This window comes from Sturnus vulgaris, chromosome 11 (assembly GCF_052056855.1).
Source record: "Sturnus vulgaris isolate bStuVul1 chromosome 11, bStuVul1.hap1, whole genome shotgun sequence".
Classification (NCBI taxonomy): domain Eukaryota; kingdom Metazoa; phylum Chordata; class Aves; order Passeriformes; family Sturnidae; genus Sturnus; species Sturnus vulgaris.
The window spans coordinates 17444631-17463000 of NC_142253.1; the positions used below are offsets into that span (position 1 = coordinate 17444631).

The 18370-nt window shown below is 41.9% G+C and overlaps 1 protein-coding gene across 2 annotated transcripts in view; it reads left to right on the top strand.

Annotated features, from left to right (window-relative positions):
- IARS1 (isoleucyl-tRNA synthetase 1) overlaps nucleotides 1–7301 on the top strand; it is a 94568-nt gene extending 87267 nt beyond the window's left edge. The window contains exons 33-35 of one of the 2 annotated variants that reach the window (XM_014869752.2): nucleotides 1516–1659; nucleotides 2562–2714; nucleotides 6709–7301. In XM_014869752.2, the coding sequence (XP_014725238.2) occupies nucleotides 1516–1659; nucleotides 2562–2714; nucleotides 6709–6791 (380 nt within the window). In that variant the 3' untranslated portion in view covers nucleotides 6792–7301. Of the gene's footprint in view, nucleotides 1–1515; nucleotides 1660–2561; nucleotides 2923–6708 lie in introns of those variants that run through there. The other variant, XM_014869749.2, reaches the window with a different exon arrangement.
- Nucleotides 7302–18370: the final 11069 nt, after the last annotated feature.

Genomic DNA, 18370 nt, shown 5'->3' on the forward strand with positions numbered 1-18370 from the left:
GGCCAAGTGTTCCCAGCTCTGTCACCCCCTGCTCCCCTGTGCTCTCTCTTCCCAAGGCCTGAAATTGTGCAGGTTTAGGAAGAAACTGTCCCTGGCCCCCTCCCATTGGGTGAAATCTTGGTAATTCCTCTCCGCTTGTTAATTTAATTGTTTTCTTGCTTTCCTGAAAATAAAACCTAAAGCAAATCCCCTTCTTTTGCTTGAGCATGAACCTGACTCCTCAGACAGGCCAGAGCAGTGTTTGGCTTTTGGTTTGTTTTTTTTTCTTTAAACTATTATAAATTTATATACAAATATATAAAAGTTGATATTTAAAATAGACATTTTGGAATCTTAGATGCAGCCTGAGGTCTTTTTGCTTCCTTGAGCAATCTTGTAAATGCTCCCCAGTGCATCCAGCTCTATTCTGTGGCACTTGACAGAATTGTGAGAGCTTGTAGCTTATGATTGCTGTTCCCCTTTTTGTGGGGTTAGGTTTTTGATGGTTTGGGGCTTTTTTGGGGGGCTGGGTGGTCAGTTTAGGGGATTTTTTTATTTGTAAGTTTATAAACCTACAAAATGTATTAATTTATAAATTATTCCCCTTGAGATTCTTTCAGGTGAACTGAGAGATGAGCTTTGTACATCTTAGGCTCTGTGACATGTGAATAGGGCTGCTGTGGAATGCAAACCTGTTGGCTGGAGCTGACAAGTGTGCCTGTTCCATGTGTACAGGAACACACAGTCAGACAAGAAATTAAATGCATCAGTTCTCCCTGGATTTGATCTCTGGAGCTCTTTGCAGCAGAGAATGATGTTGTTCCTGTGTGTCTTTAATACTGTGCCCAGCAGTGGCTCTGTTTGACCTCAAGGTTCAGGCAGTGCTGCAGAATTCATTTTTGTCACAGAAACCTCATCAGCTTCTCCCAGCACTTCCAGGGATTGCTTCTGATATCCTTGGAGACAGGGATCCTGGTTTGGGTCTGGTCTTCCCCCATCCTCTCCATCAGCCTGGCTGGAGTCATGTGCTGGCTCATGAGCTGTGGTGGCATTATACACAGATGGTTGTGCAAGGGCTTTATTCATGAATTTTTTTGGTTTGTTTTCTCTAGAGTTTAATATATTTAATATGAATAATTATCCTGATGTTGCATAGTAACATATTGCCCTGCTGCTTTGGCCAGGGGAGTCTGGGTGCATGCAAAGATCACAGCTCTTCATGTAATGAGATAGGAATGATTGGCTTGGGTGAATAATTTCTTGCTTATTTGAAGTTAGCTAAATATTTTTATTGCATAAGTCACTATGTGCATAAGAAATGTTATATAGGAGCTTATTTCCACAGCAAATGAAGGACCCTCTTTGTGTTATTATAAAAACAAATTATTTCTGTACAAATTCAATTTTTCCAACAGAGAAGCTTTTTCTTGGGGACAGGATTGTGAGAGAGGGGACACTGCTGCAATGGGGTCAGGAGTGAGACAGCCTCCTCGTCAGCTCCTGGGGTGGCCTGACTGCTGTCACTTTGTGTTGCAGAGCTCATAAACCAGACAGACCTGCTGGGCCTCAGTGGGAAGACTCTGCATGTGACAGCAGGGTCAGCCCCAGCCCTGCCCAGCTCCCCCAGTGCCCTGCTCTGCCAGTACATCAACCTGCAGCTGACCAATGCAAAGCCACAAGGTATGTGAGCTGCCCCTTGCTGTCATGCAAGTTTGCACTTGCTGGTGCACAGGTGTAGGTTTCCATTGGTACATGGTGATTTTGTTAATTTTTTTCCTAGTGTGTACTTTCTGATAAAAACAATATTTATACTTAGCTTTTCTCCCTCTTCTCTTAAGAGAAAAAGGAGAGCCAGTTTGAGATAAGGGGCAGCAGTTAAAATGAGCCCCTGGGCATTGTTTCTGTGTTTCTGACCATCAGCTCACCCTGTGCAGCTTATTGTAAAAAGCTGAGTCTAAAAGAGACCAAGTTTGAATGAAGAGCCAGCTCTTTACCAGGATGTTGGAAACAGCCTGTGAAACATTTCTTAGTGCTGTTTAAAATCTAAATGAATTGTATTATTCACCTGGTCTGGGGTATAGGTATGTCTTTGTGTAATTCTTTTTCCCAGCTGCTAATCTGGCACTCTGAAAGCTCACGTGGGAGCAGCTGAGTTGTTTTAGTGACTTGCTCTTACCCTGTGCCCTGGTATGAGCCCTTTCTGACACTACTGAGAACTTGCAGGAGCCAAAAATGTGGTTTTTACAGGGGATTTGATCATCAGCAGGTGCTTGGTGAGCTTCTGCATGTAGTGGTTTCTATGTCCTGTTGAAATATTTAATGTTTCCCAGATTCTGTGTTATCCTGTTGACCCATGTAAAGAAGTTTTCTGTTGGTCAAGCTGTCAGTCATAACTTACACTTCTGACTCTATAATTCATGAGCTTACTGAGTATCTGTAGGTTGTTATTGCTACTTTGTCTCTCAGTACTATGAAGAAACAGAGATGAAATGGAAGAAGAAATGCTAAATTTGAATTTACCCAGATAAATGAAGTAATTTCATTTCTTACCAATAGTGACTCAGCTGTTTTGTCTTGTCCAGAATGCCAGAAAGGAACAGTGGGAACTCTTCTAATGGAAAACCCTGTTGGTCAGAATGGATTAACCTACAAAGGTCTTCTGCATGAGACAGCAAAAGTTTTTGGCCTCAGAAGCAGGAGGCTAAAGTTGTTCCTGGATGAAGCACTAACTCAAGGTAAGCACAAACCTTTGGTTTGCTTGTCTCAAGTTCCTTGGACTTTGTTGTTTAGGAGCTGCTCCTATTACCTGAGATCCAGTTTAATGACTAAATCCACACTATTCACACACTGGTTTGTAATTATGCCCAGTAATTCAATATTAGCATAGTAAAATCCTTTAAGCAAACATACAGATTTAGAAGTTCTAAGCTGCAATGCATTCCCTTCATGAGGTGGCCAAGGCAAGTTGTGTAAAAGCTTTTTCCTCCTGCAGTAAAGGTCAGTCAGCAATGGGAGTGACAGTGCCCTGCTGAGTGACTGAACACTGAATCCCCTCCTGGAAATGAGTCTACAGTAGGAATATTGGAAGAATCTGTTCAAACTTGTAACATTCATATTTTTGTATTGTCTTGGAGAATTGGAGTGGGTGGAAAAGCGTGTTGGAGCTCTTGTTAGAGCAGTGTGGGTAGGTCAGACTCGGTAGGGCACAGCCATTTGGGATACCTGGGAAGCAGGAAGCTTCAGCACCTGTTCACAGGTCTGAAATGCTAAAGAACCCCCAAAACCACTGACAGATGGGAAACAAAAATCTCTGATTCATGAGGAAGGTGTGACTGAAGCTGGAGCCACCTGTGGTGCTGAGAAGTTGGACCAGAGTGATTTGGGACTTCATTTGGCAGAGAGAATGGATTGGAAACTACATGGTGAAAACACAAACAACTCCAAACAGGGATTCCTGTGTTCAGGAGAATTCACCTCTCTGAATGAAATGATGCCAAGGTTTCTGTCTGCAGTGTGTCACAGTGTTGTGGTTTGAGCTGTTTGGGAGGGATCCATGACATTTTTTGGCTCATCACACATTACCTGTCCAGAAGTTGGACATCTGCTCAATCTGCCCATTTCAGGAGGTGCTGTCAGTGGGGAGGGCAGGAAGGGGCAGCTCTAGAGCAGCTGCTGAGAACTGGGAGCACTCAGGTGTCCACAAGGATTCAGGTGGGATAGGTTGGAATCTGAGCAAGGTGTGATGGGGGATTTTTGTTGTGGATTTTTGGCTATTTGGGGTTTTAAAAATTTTTTTTTTACTTCATATGACGTTTATTCAAAAGCCATTTTTGTTACTCAAATGGGTCTCAGATGCTGATGAAACTTTCTGGTGATAGTTTGAGCAAATGCCAGAAATAATATGCTGAGTGATGTTAACAGACAACTGGAGCCTGGAATGTTTCAGCACAAGGGATAAGGATAAGGGATAAGAAGATGATCCACACTTGGTTTGCACAAAGCAAAAGGTATTTTTGTGTTCAGCCTTGCCCACCTGGGGATTCAGGGATTCAGGCACTCAGGAGCAAGGGATGTTAGGCACAGTCCCTCTTTGGTTCCTGTCACTGGTACAGCACCAGATGATTCTGTTCAGACACTGAAATAACCACTGTAGGAAACTGCAGAGCTTTGAAAGAGGCAAGGAACTGGCAGGACAGGAAAATGTACAGGCAAAACAGCCTTTAAGACTCAGTTAAAGTGAGGATTTTTAAGATGCCTTCACCTGAAAGGGAAATGGGTTAAATCACTATAACATTTGTAGTATGGATTCTCTAGAACTGTTTAAACTTTAATGAAAGTGTATAAAGTGACAGTTCACAGTAATGTGAAAGATCAGATTTGATAACTCCTCCAAGGCCAAAACAACTGATTTGGTCTCTTTTGAACTCATAACACAGAGAGCTTGGTCCCAGAGGTTTATTTATGCAGCTAATGCCTTGTACCACACTTCTGCTATCTCAGATTTAATTCTCAGCATTCACCTCCTTGAATAACATTTTTTAAGTTTAAACACTGGCATAGCTGTATTTTATCTTCACATCTCTTTTTTGTATGATGAGTAAGTACTGCATATGAAACACTTTGATGCCTCTAGAAAACATTAGGTCAATTAATGTTTATCTATATTGTTGCAGCTTTGTAATCCCCTATTCATCTTCTGATCAATCTGTTCAAGGTCTTACCTTCAGAACAACAAAGTTCAGTCTCTTGAGTAGGTTTTTTGTGGTTTATTCCAAAAATAAAAATGTATTTGCTGTTAACTGTTTGAAACGTTTGATGAAAACAACCCATGAATTGGAAGGTTGGTGCCCTTTCTATAAAAAGGAAAAACAATCACTTGGTGGAAAATGAGTTATTGGTTTTGAAAAGGTTATTTTTGTAAGTGTTGTGGGCCCAGGCAGTTGGGCATCTGCTGTCTATTGCACAGAAACTCGGCAGTTTTTCAGAAACAAACGTGGTTTTGACTCCTCCTTTGTAATGCTGGAAAACATTCCACAAATAAATGTCCAAGTGGTGAGTGTTGCCTATTCCTGAGCTGGAGAGACACAGGTTCCAGGTCCCTGATTGATCCACACTGGGGATGATGGGAGCACTTCACTGCTCTCTGCAAAACCCTTCCATGGAGCAATTGGCACAGAGAGGAGGGTGTCCCTACAGTCTGTTGATAAATCAAATTTCCAGTTTTTAAAACTAATTGTTGTGATAAATACTGTTGGAAATAGGTTCATGTAAGTTCCTCATTTTTCAGGATCTTAAAAATAAATATTTAATAAGAGACTTGGATACTCAAATTCACAGTCTGCTTCTGCAGAGCAGACTTTTTTACATCCTGATGGAACACGTTCCTGGGAAGGAAGGTTATTGAGGGAATAAAGCTCTAATTGCTGGATTGGATTATAGCTCCACTCTTCTAGCTCTGTGGATGGATATTCAGCTGCTTAAAGAGGAGTATTACAATGGAAGAGAACTCCTGAAAAACACTGTGGTCCATGAGGACTTCTCAGTCCTCCAATAAACAGATAGCTTTAAAAATCAGTGTGGATTCTGTGTGTTTAGTCTAAAAATGAAGTATTTTTCAAAGCAACATGGGGCAGGACACTGCAAAAGGCTCCTCCTGAGAGCCCCCAGGCAGTGTGGGTGTTGTTAATGTGTGCTTTGTGCTAACGCTGGTGCCAGACCTTTATATTACCTTGTATTTGCTGGGGCTGTCTGCAGGGGTTCCGGGGTGCAGAGTGACACCGTGACCCCAATCCTTGTTAATCTGAGTTTCACCAGTGTTCTGTGGTTACACCTGCCAAGTTTCTTATCACTCTGAACTTCCTTAGTGAAGAGGCCACTGGAGTGTTTGTTACTGGGCTGACTTTTGTTCCTAGGCTGTACTTCCCAGTATTCCAAACACTGCTCTCAGTGGGGCAGTTTGCTACAGCTGGTGGGTGCTGGAAGCAAAGTCAGCAAGCACCAGGCATCTTGGGGAAAAAATTCACATTTCACAATGTAATAGTGAAAGATTTCCAGCTTCTGCAAGCTTTGACTTTCCCTAGACACAAGTGGGATTACTCTGTGTTTGTGCTTCTTGAGTAATTACACCCCCTGAATCAGCCTGTTGGAAGTGTGCTCTGTCCTTCAGAGGTTTGTTGGGACTTTGTCCCATTCCTATTCCAAACTCTGTGCATGTAGCTATGAGAAGACTTAGGGAATTATCTTGTGTGGCAAGAAATTCTTCAGGCATACTCAGCAAGATTCCAGTAGTAGTTTTTCAGCAGGTACTGGTGCAATCCTTGCTTTACATATGAAGTGTTTATGAGAGACTCTGGTTTTCAGTTCATTGTGTTGTACTGTTCATACTGACTTCATATCATGGTGTTAGAGAGTTTTCTGAACTAGGTGCTGCTCTATCAAGATGTGAAAGTGAGAGCCTGTGGGCTGATGTAGACACACAAAAATTTCTACTTTGGAGCATAAAACAGCCTCTCCTGCTCTTGCAGGACACTCCTGACACGTGGTGACCCTGCCTTCCATACCCTGGGGTTTAACAGGAGGGAATTTCAAGTTGAGCAGTTCCTGTCCCAGTCCCACTGTGGTGGAACCAGAAAAAATGTGTGAATAAAGCAAATAAAAAAAAAAATTCATAGTTCTCCCTGTAAGCAAGAGCACTAACTCTGTTGTTTCTCTCTTCTTTCCTTCATTCAGAGGTCACAAAGGATGTTTCTATGAAGAACCTGAACATGAAGACCCTCTATGTTCATGTCATACCCACCACAGCTGAATGTTGAGAACTCCAGATTTATGACCATGTAGACTTTATTCTGCAGAAAATGAAGTCAAAGGAAATTATGATGCTTTTAGATGAACATCCAAGTTGTGTATGGTACCTTTAACATCTCTAGTGGCACACAGGATGTTTTCTACCAGTGCATGTCTAATATGCTGCTCTTTGGTTTCAAATACAATGTATTTTCATTATGTTATCTTAATATGCTGTAAAAGCTGTTCAGAAACCTTAGATATCTATGCAGTAATTTGCCTGAGAGAAATGGGACTTGTACCTCAGTGATGCTTTTCTCTGCCTGTCCTTTGTGCAGAGGGCATCTTTTCTAACCCATGGCTTACCTACAAGGCTCTGTGATATATATCCAGCATCCCACAACAGCTTTGTAACTTATTTAAGGGTTATCCAGACTCGTTCATTTGTACTCGCTGGGTTTTCATCAAGTGTGTGGCTGTTTATTTCAAATACTCCCAAATTTCAACACTTGGAACAATAAATTTGCATCATCTCCAAACTCTTGCTTCCCTGAGTTTAGAGTACTTTGCTTCCTTAGGATTTCTGAAGAAAATACCTCTTCGAGCTCCATATGGATCAGGAGCAGCCAGAGACACCTGGGATGTAACAATGCTGAATATCAGTGGCTGTTTGGATTGTGGTGCTGACAGGTTTGGGGTTTGGTTTCTTCAGGGGTTTGGGGGAGAGTTGTTCTAATGCAGAAGCAGTTTCAGACTGAAAATAGCTGGGGTTGTAGTTTTTGTAATACCCAATACAACTTGTCAGTGTTTCAGTGTTCACTTGTGTACCTGCTGGCAGGGGAAGCAAGAGCCCACCTTTGGCAGTGCTGAGGTTTCACCTGGAGGTTGAAGCACCCCTGGGTGTTGGTCAGTGTGAGCCTTGGCTGCCCTCACCCCGTGCTGGACAGGAGCTGCTGCACTGCTGAGAGCCACAGGACATCACTGCAAACAGGGATCAGTGAGCAGCAGCTGGCAGAGCAGAGACCTGCTGAGCATGTTTGTCCATTGCTCTGTGGTTTTCATCTTGACACTGTGAACAAAAACCAGAACTTGTTCATGATAACTCTCTATTAGTTGGAATAACTATAAATAGCTGTTCTGTGTAACTCCTGTGCAGTAGTGGACTGGACCAAAATTGTAAGGACTCCTTTGAAGTGATCCAACTTCCTGGCACTCAGCTTACAGAAAATTATTTTTATCAGTATTAAAAATGGCTGTGCCTCCTGAATCACTGGCCTGTTCAGGTTAATGAGTACTGGGCATTGCCCTCTACTTTTACCTGGAAGTCAGCTGGTTTTTACTGACATAGTGACATGGAAATCCAATTTGTATTGGTTTGTGGGATTTCTTTGTCACATTAAAAATGTCCAGGTTTCATTTTCTGTGAAAGCAAGATTCCTGTACCTAAAGTAACTTTGCTTTATTATTGATGGAGAATTAAGGGAGATGGTACTGCAATGATTGCAACCTAACCTCATTCTTAATGACCCAGTCTAAGGTCATAACATTGCTTGCATTTTTAAAGAGTTATTTGGGATTTAGCATTTTTTCCTGTTTCATCTTACTCTCCTTTCTTCGCTGTACACACTCCACTCTTCCTTTTTCTCCTTTCCTTTTTCTTGTGTATATGTAGTTGGTTTTGTTTTGTTTTGTCTTTTAAACTTGGTTGCTTTTAGTCTCTCAGCTTTTTCTCCACCTCAGCATATTGCTCATGGGTTGTGATGACTGGAATAGAAACCCAGGTGTGCTCCAGCCTGCTCACATCACAAGGATGGAAATGCCCATAGATGCTCTTTCTGTCTGGTAATATCAGCAGAAACTGGCAGAGGGAAAAAGTCAATATACTTAGGACAGGTAATGGAAGAACGAGACCAGAGTTGATCAGAGGACACTGCTGGAAATGCCTCTGGGTCCATTAACTTTACATCAACATTTACATAAATAGCATGTAATTAAAAAAATACAATTTTGTGGCAGAATTATAGTTTAATTTTCCTTGCAGGTGCCACTGTTAGATGGCTCTGATCTCTTACCTCCAAAGCAGTGAATGTTGGGAACAGGCTGTGACCCATTTGGGTGAACTTGTGCTGTCTCTACCTTCTTTCTCCACATCCATTTTTAGTATGCCTTTTTTAATATTCTGGATAATATCTAATCATTGCATGAGAGAATTTATCTCTTGGGATCTTGAAGTGGGGAATGTTTCCTAGTAATTTTTTTATTGAGGTTTTTTAATGCACTTCTATAACATTATCTAGGTTGGGCTAATAATAGTCTCTTGGCTTGATATGATATTCTTGAGGATTTATATACTTCAATTAGCTTCCCTCTTAAATAGCTTGTTACACAAATGAGGTCCCAGACCAGTGCTGCATAGAGAAACCACGACAGGGCACTCCCAGAGCTGTGTCACAGCATTTGCTGTACCTGGAGGAGTTTGGATCCTCGAATCCTGATGTTGTTGCCTCTCACCTGGTGGCAATCCAGCTCTCCTTCTGCCTGGAATGTGTGCAGGAGCTGGGCTGCTGAGCCAGCTTTGTGCTGCTGGGGAGCAGAAGGTACTGACACAAACCAGATCCATTGTTGTATCCAAAAATCACAGTGCTGGAGCTCAGCAAAATGGAGACATGTCCCACCACACATGCCCAGAGTTGTGTCCCTCCCTGCTGAATCTCAGAGCTGGTTTGAGCTCCAAGTGATTTGCTCTGTCCCACCAGGTTGGGATTCTGTAATTCATCCTAACTGGGACCCTTGGAAGGAGAGGGCCTGGCACTGAGCAGGGCAGGGGACAGAGGAAATCCTCGGGCTTGGCTGAGCTAAACCAGCCAAGTCCTGTGACAGGGTAGCAGCAGGATTGTCCCCTGCCATTGCTCAGCACCCATGGCTCTGAGCGTGGGCCAGGCTGGCTCCAGCCCAGTCACCTCACTGCCTCCCCCAGCCAGAACTGCATTTCTGTCCTGCCTGCATGCAGGGAAAACCAGCAACTCTAGGTGTCCTTCTGCAAGTAACTTCCAGAGAAAAGAATGGTTTTTAGGAGAGAAAAAACAAACAGGTTTCTCCTCATCCTGCAATGAGTTGAGTGGCAGCTGATCAACCTTTCAGCCCTTTTGCTGCTCAGAATCTTTCTGATTTGTGCCAGCAGATGTGGAGTTCAGCATCCTCGTCATTACTGGCTAAGCACAAAGCAATTATTCAGTCTGTTAAATAATTTCTTGCTCTTTATCTGATTTCCTACAAGGCTGGACTCTTGACACTGATTAAACAGATTGAAAATACACTGTCTGCAACTGCATTACAAAAGGTGACCTGCAAAATAGCCTCAGATCGTTTCCTTTCACATCTTTCTTCCCCAGCATGAGCAGCACAGCACCATCCATGCACAGGAGCAGCTTTGCACTGGGAACACAACTTTGCTGAGAGTTAAATTTACTCTTGCTGTGCTGTGAGTGGTGGGGAACTGGGGTCGGAGGGAGGGACTGTCTTCAATTATCTAATGTTTTCCCCAGTTAAAATGTTTATGTAACAAATATAATTATAGCTTTTATGTAATTGAGGGGGGGGGAAGGTTGCTATTTCAGTATGTCTGGGTATTTCAGTTAATTTCCAGTCTCTGTCTGTACAAAGTTCTAATTAGGGGGTCACAAAGCTCCTCAGAAGACTTCTAAAGTTCCTCATAGATAGAATTAAAATTTTTCCTAAAGACACTTGATTTTTAAGACTTTCTTGGGAGTTCTGTAAACACTGTCCTAATTCTGCAGTTTGTTCTAGTTGTCTTTAGTGTTCAAAACAGTTTTAAATAGTTGAAAACAGTGAAAACAGTTGAATTATTGCAGACAAGCAAAATGTACCCTGGCACTTAATATTTGCTGTGTTTGATCATGTATGACAACTGGACAGTTGTGCAGAGGGTGCTGCTATGGAATATCATTTGTGGTCTGCCTGAAGGACAAATTTTCTTTAGTTTTCAAGTCAGCAGTTTTGCAAAGGTGAAGACTATCAAAATGTAGACTTAGCACGTGTGTTCTGTGATTATTGTGCTGGCAACCCCAAAATCTTGGGACCTTTGGGACTTCACTGCTTATGGATGTCGTGTGCCAGGCAGTGCAAGTGGGAGGAGATGAGGCAATGTGGAAAGATTGAGATCTTAGACTGCAAATCTTGCTGGTGATACAATCTAAACAAGGATGAAGGATCCTGAATATTCCTGAAGACAGTGTTTGTAAGATGAAAAAGAAGAGTTGCTCAGTGTGTCAGCTGAACGAGCCAAAACCCAGGCTCAGGTTCTTGGAAACCAAGAGCTTTACAGCAAAGAGAGTTGCCACGGATTAGTAATTAAACAAGGACTAATAATTCCATATTCTTGCCAAAGAGCACAAGGTACCAAAAAAAGCAAGTGCTGTGCTGCATAAACAGGATTGTCTGGGAGATGATGAAGTAATCTTTCCACTCAGTTACTGATAAGGCTCCTCCTGCAGCCCTGTGTCCAATTTCGGGAACCCTGTGAGGAGGAAGATGCTGACAATTTGGAGGGAGGCCCGTGAGGAGAATCAGGAATAAGATCTGGCAAAGATGTCTTGTGGGGAAAGATTGAAAGAGTTGGCATGTTTGGTCTACAGCAGGGAAGACTGAGGGTGAGATGTGATGAGTGTTCCAATAAATAAATACTAATTGCAAAGAGAATAGTAATGGACAAGTTTTCAAGAGGCTTGCAGTGAAATGGGATGGGAATTGAGGCCACACGAGGGGAAGCTGCCTAAGAATTAGTCTGTCCCTAGGATGGGTGGCCTGGGAAAGTGACAGGATTTTTCTGACTCACTTTTAGAATTTATTTTGTCACTTAAGGAAACGATGGATTTGCAAAAAAAAAAAAAATTCCTGACAAATTTCAGCTTGTCATTAGCTCACCCATAAAAATTACTGGATACAAAGAAAGAAGCTGGTTGTTAGTTCTAAAATGTGGTTTTGTGTGGATATCTACCATAACGTGGTGATCACATTGATGTCTGAACACCTCTGTGGCATCCTTATCAGTTACTGGATGTACAAGCCAGATACACAGATGGATTTTGCTGGCAATATTTGGGTACTTTCAAGGTGCTGTCATTGACTTGGTGTTAAACACCATCTAACTTAGACCAGCTCTGTAAGAGGAATCAAAATGACAGAAACAAAGGCACAGAAAGGGGATTTAAACCCTAGAACAACACAAGTTATATTTATTTCTCTGTGTGATGACTACTTGCCCCAAAGGGCAGTGGAGGGGACAAATCCAAACTGGAACATTTACCTTATACTGGAAATCCCTGGATCATGCTATTAGTTTGTGGCCTTGGTAGGAGCTTACTCCTGATCTTCATTCTGCAAATTATTTAGAAATGTGTCTCAGGTTCCCCTTTTTTAATGGTCTTTGTAAAAAATGCCTTTCTCTGCTGCTTTGCCCTCCTATCAGGGACATAAACTCACAGTTCAATACTAACAGAAGAGATGAGCTGGTAAACAGCCACAGGTGTTTCTATTTCCTCCACTTAAAATTAAATTAAGGATAAATTGAGTATCTCTGAGGAAAAAAGTCCCAAAGCAGCCATGCAGTGTGTCTGGCACAGCCGTGGTGTGGGGGGTAAGCACTGGTGCCATGGTACCAGCACATCTGTATTGACTTGTTCCAGCTGTATTGATGGGCAGCTCTTGGATTCTTTCCTAACCTCTGTTTGCTGCTTGACTGCCTGAATTTTATAATACAGAGTTCTGAATCTCACTTTTACAGAAGGCCTTGAACCTCTTCCCCTCCTTGGCTGAGCCACTGCCCTGCAAACTTGTGCTTTTGCTTTGATGCCCTTTTGGGCTCCCTACAAACAGAGGGCAGGCAGAATGAAGGCAATCAAAGCAGTTCTATTTATTGTTCTGTTTATTGAAGGCCCTTCAGGTACATTTGGGGCAGACAAAGCCCCCCAGGGCTGCACCCAAAATGGACCCTGGGTCAGGGGTTTGCACACTTTGATAAGTTTGGTCCATTTGCACATTGGGGTTAATCTCCCAATTCCAGCTCCAGGTCATGAAGTCATTTACCCCGAGTTTGCTCCCCCCAATTCACTTTTGTTTCCATCTCTGGGCCCTGGGGCAGTGAGGGGTCCTTGATTGCCAGGCTGGAGAGGAATTGTTGTGTGTGAGCAGAATGGGAAAGCAGCAGCTGACACTGTGTGTGGAGTTTAGAGTTCTACACTAAAGAACTGCAGGATTGCAAATACATGAAAAATAGAAAAGCTGAAATCCGAAGGCATCAGCTTTTAGCACTTGTGTATATTAGGCAAAAAACACTGACTATTTCAGGCTGTACTTATTCCAAAGAGATGCCTTCCTCCCCCCGAGGAAAACAGCAAAGAACAAGTAACATCCATCATTTTAAAAATGGAAAAACCTACAAAGAGATACTGCAAATAGAGACTTAATGGTCTGTGTCCAAATCTCATTTTGCTGTCGGTACCATCAAGTACAAGACACAAACGGCTCACTGGAAGAACGAGAGCAGTCTCAGCCAAAGAGAGCTGCACAAAATTGTCAAATGTTTAGTTTGACTTGGGTTGTTGTGTGAAACTCTGTTTTCAGCTGCTCTCTAGGTGGATGCACAGGCCTGTATTGGGTAGGTTTGGTGGATGTGCTAACCCGAGGCTGCACAGCCCAGCCCTGAGGATGCCAAAGCGTTGTTTCCCTGCTCCTTGTTTCCCTGGGCTGGCTGCACGTGGGAATGTTGTTCTTTGAGCTGGTTCTGGCACAGTGGATTTTCATTCCTGCTTTTCCATTCCAATTTCTTGTGTATGGACTCCAGGGATTCTCACTCACAGCTACATTTGCCAAGCAGGACTTGTGTGTGCTGCCAGAGAGGCACAAACATTGTCACTGCTGCCAGAGGGGCACAAACACTGTCACTGCTGCCAGAGGGGCACAAACAAACACTGTCACTGCTGCCAGAGGCTCCAGCCTTAACAACTTTTTTTTTCTCCCAACCATCAGTAACACACCTGGAACTTCTTAAGGCTGGTACTTATTTTACTTTGCTGTTTGCCAGAAAGGCATTCTGCAGCTGACAATAATGTGTATTTATATTTTTAAACATTAAAGTGACTCCTTGAAGATCAGGTTCTTGGTCTGTCCTAAGGCAATTCCCGCTTTCAGATTTCTTTTGTGATCTCTAGAGAAAAAGTTGATAAACTCATTAATTATATTGAAGGGAGAAAATCCAAACCCAGGATTCTTTTCAGGCAAAGAAATATGCTGATTATTCTGTAGGTTTGCATTCTTAGAAGTGAACACAGGAACTCTAAGCCTGTGAGACTTGTCCTGTTTTTCCTTAGCTCAGGAGCAGAGTGCAGGCTCTGGCTGCTGGATCCTCCCAGAGCTGCCATTCAGAGCCTGTATCCAAATTAATCTTTGTTAGATGATGTCAAAACAGCAACAGAGAAACTGACCCAGGAATCAGTGGCAGCAGGTGAATTCTTAAATAATTTCCATCACAATAGGAGAGGGAAGAGAAAAGGAATGAAGTGGTGGCAAAGTGAAAGATTTACATTCAAGTGTATATAATAAAGAGAAAGGGAAGATAAGGGCACCAAACACTGAGTACATGGAGTCTCTTTATTGCAAAGTTGTCTCTTTTTAACTGCTGCTTTTTAAGGTATTAAGAGTTGCAAGAGGCCAAAGTAATTTCCACAGGGCAATAATATCAAACAGGTTTTGTACACCTTTGTAATAACATGCCTAAAGTATTGCCAGTTTAAAGCCTTTTCTTGCATGGAATAATCACTTTGAAAAAATATATTATTCCCTAGCAGTAAAACCATGGAAAAGATGCAATGTGTTATATTAATTCAGACATGGCAAAAATAGAGTGTGATACAAAGAAGTGCATTTGGGGGAATACATTTTTATAACTGTTGGTCAGACCTACATAACTTAACCACGAGTTTATTCTTTGGAAATCAGGAGCTCTGTAATAATGCAGCAAAACACAGTAATGTGTACAAACAAAAAGACTGTGTAGGTGAGGAGACATTAAGTCAAGGAAAATTAATAGTTACACAAATTAAAAATATTTTAAAATTAATGATTAAAGGTGAAGGATTTGAGAGCTGTGGTTACTGGTACATGTGCACTTGTCTGAGTGTCATGTATGGTTTTCTCTTCCATAGTCTGTTTTCCCCAGTATAGGAATGGTATTCAAAATCACTTCCCACTGCTTACCTGTATTTACCATTTTGGGAAACAACCATCTAACATCCTTCATCCTCTCACTGTGTGAATAAATTTGTAAGGAAAACTTAAAGCTGATCTGCTTCTGTCAGCTGAGGGTAAAACATTGTCCAAGAGCTCAATTACTGAAGTAACTCTTTAGTATCACAAATGCAGTATTTTTTCAGGTATTGCTAAAGAGGAATGTGATTTTTTTCAGCTCCTGAAACGATTGCCTCTTTCACAAATGGATGAACAGAAGCAACTCTTACCATGGTGTTCCTTGTGGGTGTGGAGTGTTGGTTCATGGTTTGTCAGATCTTGCACTGTGATGTTCTCCACTGCTACACAAGAGCAGGGAATAAAGCATGGAATAAAACTTTCTCTTTTTGTGGTGCTGGAAGGATGGGAGTTTGTTCTATCCTCTATTCACTTCTTGCTTTGCCCTGTGGTTGGTAAGACCTAAAATTAAAATGAGATGTAACAAATGATGGAAAGGCAAAGGGAGCTGGAGAGCCCTCAGGTTTGTGTGCAAACCCTCAGCCTGAAAAGGGTCAAAGGGCTGGGATTTCCTTCCCCTTTTCACCTCCTTCTGTCCCCTCCCTCCCATTTGCTCAGCTATGAAATGCTGCAATATTTCACAGCCTTTACAACAAAAATTGGTACCTGGAAACCTTTGCAGAGTCTTTGTTCCTCCCAGTGCAGAACAGGATTTATTGGAGGCTGCAGCTTGGCGAGGAGCATCTGAATACACGAGCACCACTTTGCCATGAGGAAGGAGAGTTTACTTGTCTTTGCACACTTTAAAGTTGAGTCATTTCCTATAAATGCACTGCACATAATCAGGATTTAGGCATGAAACAGTCTGTACTAGTGTTTTAAGAACCGATTTTGTATTTTTCATACACTTGAAATACATGCCAGGCTAATCTTAGAGTGCCTGTTCAAGCTTAGCAAGGTCACATAAGTGCTTTGTGCAATCACACACCTAAGTTGTATTTAACTTTTCATTAACTTTTCAGTGTGCTAAAAAACATGCATAATTCATTTTCCTGCTGTTTTTATGTAACCATATGATAAATGAAAAGGAGGGGGGGGAAAGCTGAGAGACTGGTGAAGCTTTGTCATGTGTGCCTAGCACTGAGAAACCACCAGCCCTGCCAACTCACAGATCCTGGTAAATTCCATAATTAAAGGAATATTAATCTGTGCTAAGTACATCTACCCCAACACCCCCTTAGAACAGGAATAATTATTGTTTTAGTAGAGACTGATTAATGTATGTCAGTGCATCCCATTTAAAGTAAGTAACGTGTGTATGTAGTCTCTGAGAAGTTTTAAGGAGTAGATGAAGATTTCCTGTGGTTTTTTTGTTTGTCTTGTTTTTGGTTGTTTTCTGGTGTGGGTTTACTCTTGTATAATAAAACAACCTTTTTAAAAATGTTGTATCTTCATACCTGTGTTTGCTTTCTTTGATCTTAAATAACTCAATATACCCTTAAGCCTGTCCTCTGTGCCTATAGGCAGCTTACAGGGTGGTTGTAAACTCTGGGCAGGTGTTGCTCTGCTCTCTGTGAGTTGATTTGCTGCCCCTTCTAAACCTCGAACATTTGCCTTAGTGCAGAAATTCCTGGACTTTCCTTACTGAAGCTCCCCTCATGCTGACTCAAATGTGTATTTTCAATTTTGCCAGCTGTTGGAGACTAAATGCAGACACAACTAATTGTGAGCATTGGTTTAACCAAGAAATAAACCAGAGACAGGAGGGAACTGAAAGAGGAAACAGAGATAACTTAATTTCCAGGACCAAGGCCTGGCTGCCTCCTTCCTCTGGGAACAGCACAGTCCATCTTTGGGACCTCACCCTGTGCAAAGAACTCTCCCAGAGAGAGAAAGGAAAAAGTCTGGAGTAACCAGAGCTGCTGGGGAGGAAGTGATGGTTCTTATCCCAACCTGGTCATTCCAGGCAAAAACAAATAATGGAACTGCAAAGGGGATGGTTTCTGGAAGACCCAGGGACTTTTTAGTCTGAGCAATCATCCCAGAACTGTTCTGGCAGGTGCTCACAGGAGGACTGGCAGCCCACCCACCCACCACGAGCTTTTCAAATGTTCCAGCCTTTGTTTCCCAGCACATCCCAGTTCACTGCTGCTGCTGCTGCTGAGATCCAGGCTCTCCATGCAGAACTAGGACAGCTGGCTGTGAGGAGGAACCCCTGTGGTTCCCACATTCAGGAAAGATGGGACATTGGATTTTATTTTTTTTTTGTAATTTCTTCTATTTAATCAAAAATTGTTTATTTTGGTGAGAGTTTTGAATTGTAATATGATATATAAAAATGATATTTGCCTCATGAGGAAGTGTTTGTGAGTGAGGACAGAGTGTGCATCAGCCTGGGAGCAAGAGCAGCCCAGCAGGACAGGAGCATTTGCAGAGAAGCCTAAACCATTCAAATCCCATTGGAAGAGAACAACTCTTCTCCCAAGAACTTGCTTTTCTTGGGATTTCACTTACATGTAGCAAAAAGTTCAAACCATCTCTAAGAGGTAATTAAATCTCAAAACTTCAGGGGCTGGGGGAATGTTTTGGTACAATGCATTAGCATTCTGTGTCAACACATTCCCAAGGCAATTTTGATCCAACTACCCCTGGGAAACACTAAAGATAAGGGAGCATTTTCAAGATCAATAAGTCTGCAGAAACTCATACTCCAGAAGAGCAAATAAAATAAAATTCATCCCAATGTTTATCCAGGGTTAATTGAAACTTGTGTAGAAAGTTATACAGAGAGAAAAACTGTGGTTTGGATGCACTTTGTCAGTGTATTGTTGTTGACAAAGTTCAGGTTTAAAGCTTTAAATGACAATTTTAGTATTTATAGAAATAAGAAAGAATCAGCATTTATCAGGTGAGGAAATAAAAGCAAGTAGCTTTTAAGTGGGAGTAGATTTTTGTCCAAAAGTTTTAGATCAATATAAATCAACATTGCTGAAATGCTCTAAGAATACAGAAGGTTGAATGAAAAATAAGAAAAGGTTTGTAATTCATCCCTCTCTAATGTAATCCACATGCACATTTTTTCCTTTCTGCTGTTTGCACTCATCACTATAATATATGCCCAGGATCATTAGACAGATATATGGATTTAATTATAAAACAATATCAGAGGTTAATTCTTAATTAATCTTTAAGTGCATAATTTAGGTGTGTAGGCACCTTAAATTCCCTCTCCAGATAATGGAGAGGTGGGAGAGGGGATCTGGAATTGCCATCGGGGTGTGCTTATTTCTCTTTTCATTGTTTTATGTCTATGAGCAAGACTATAAATATAAAAAATAGAAATATA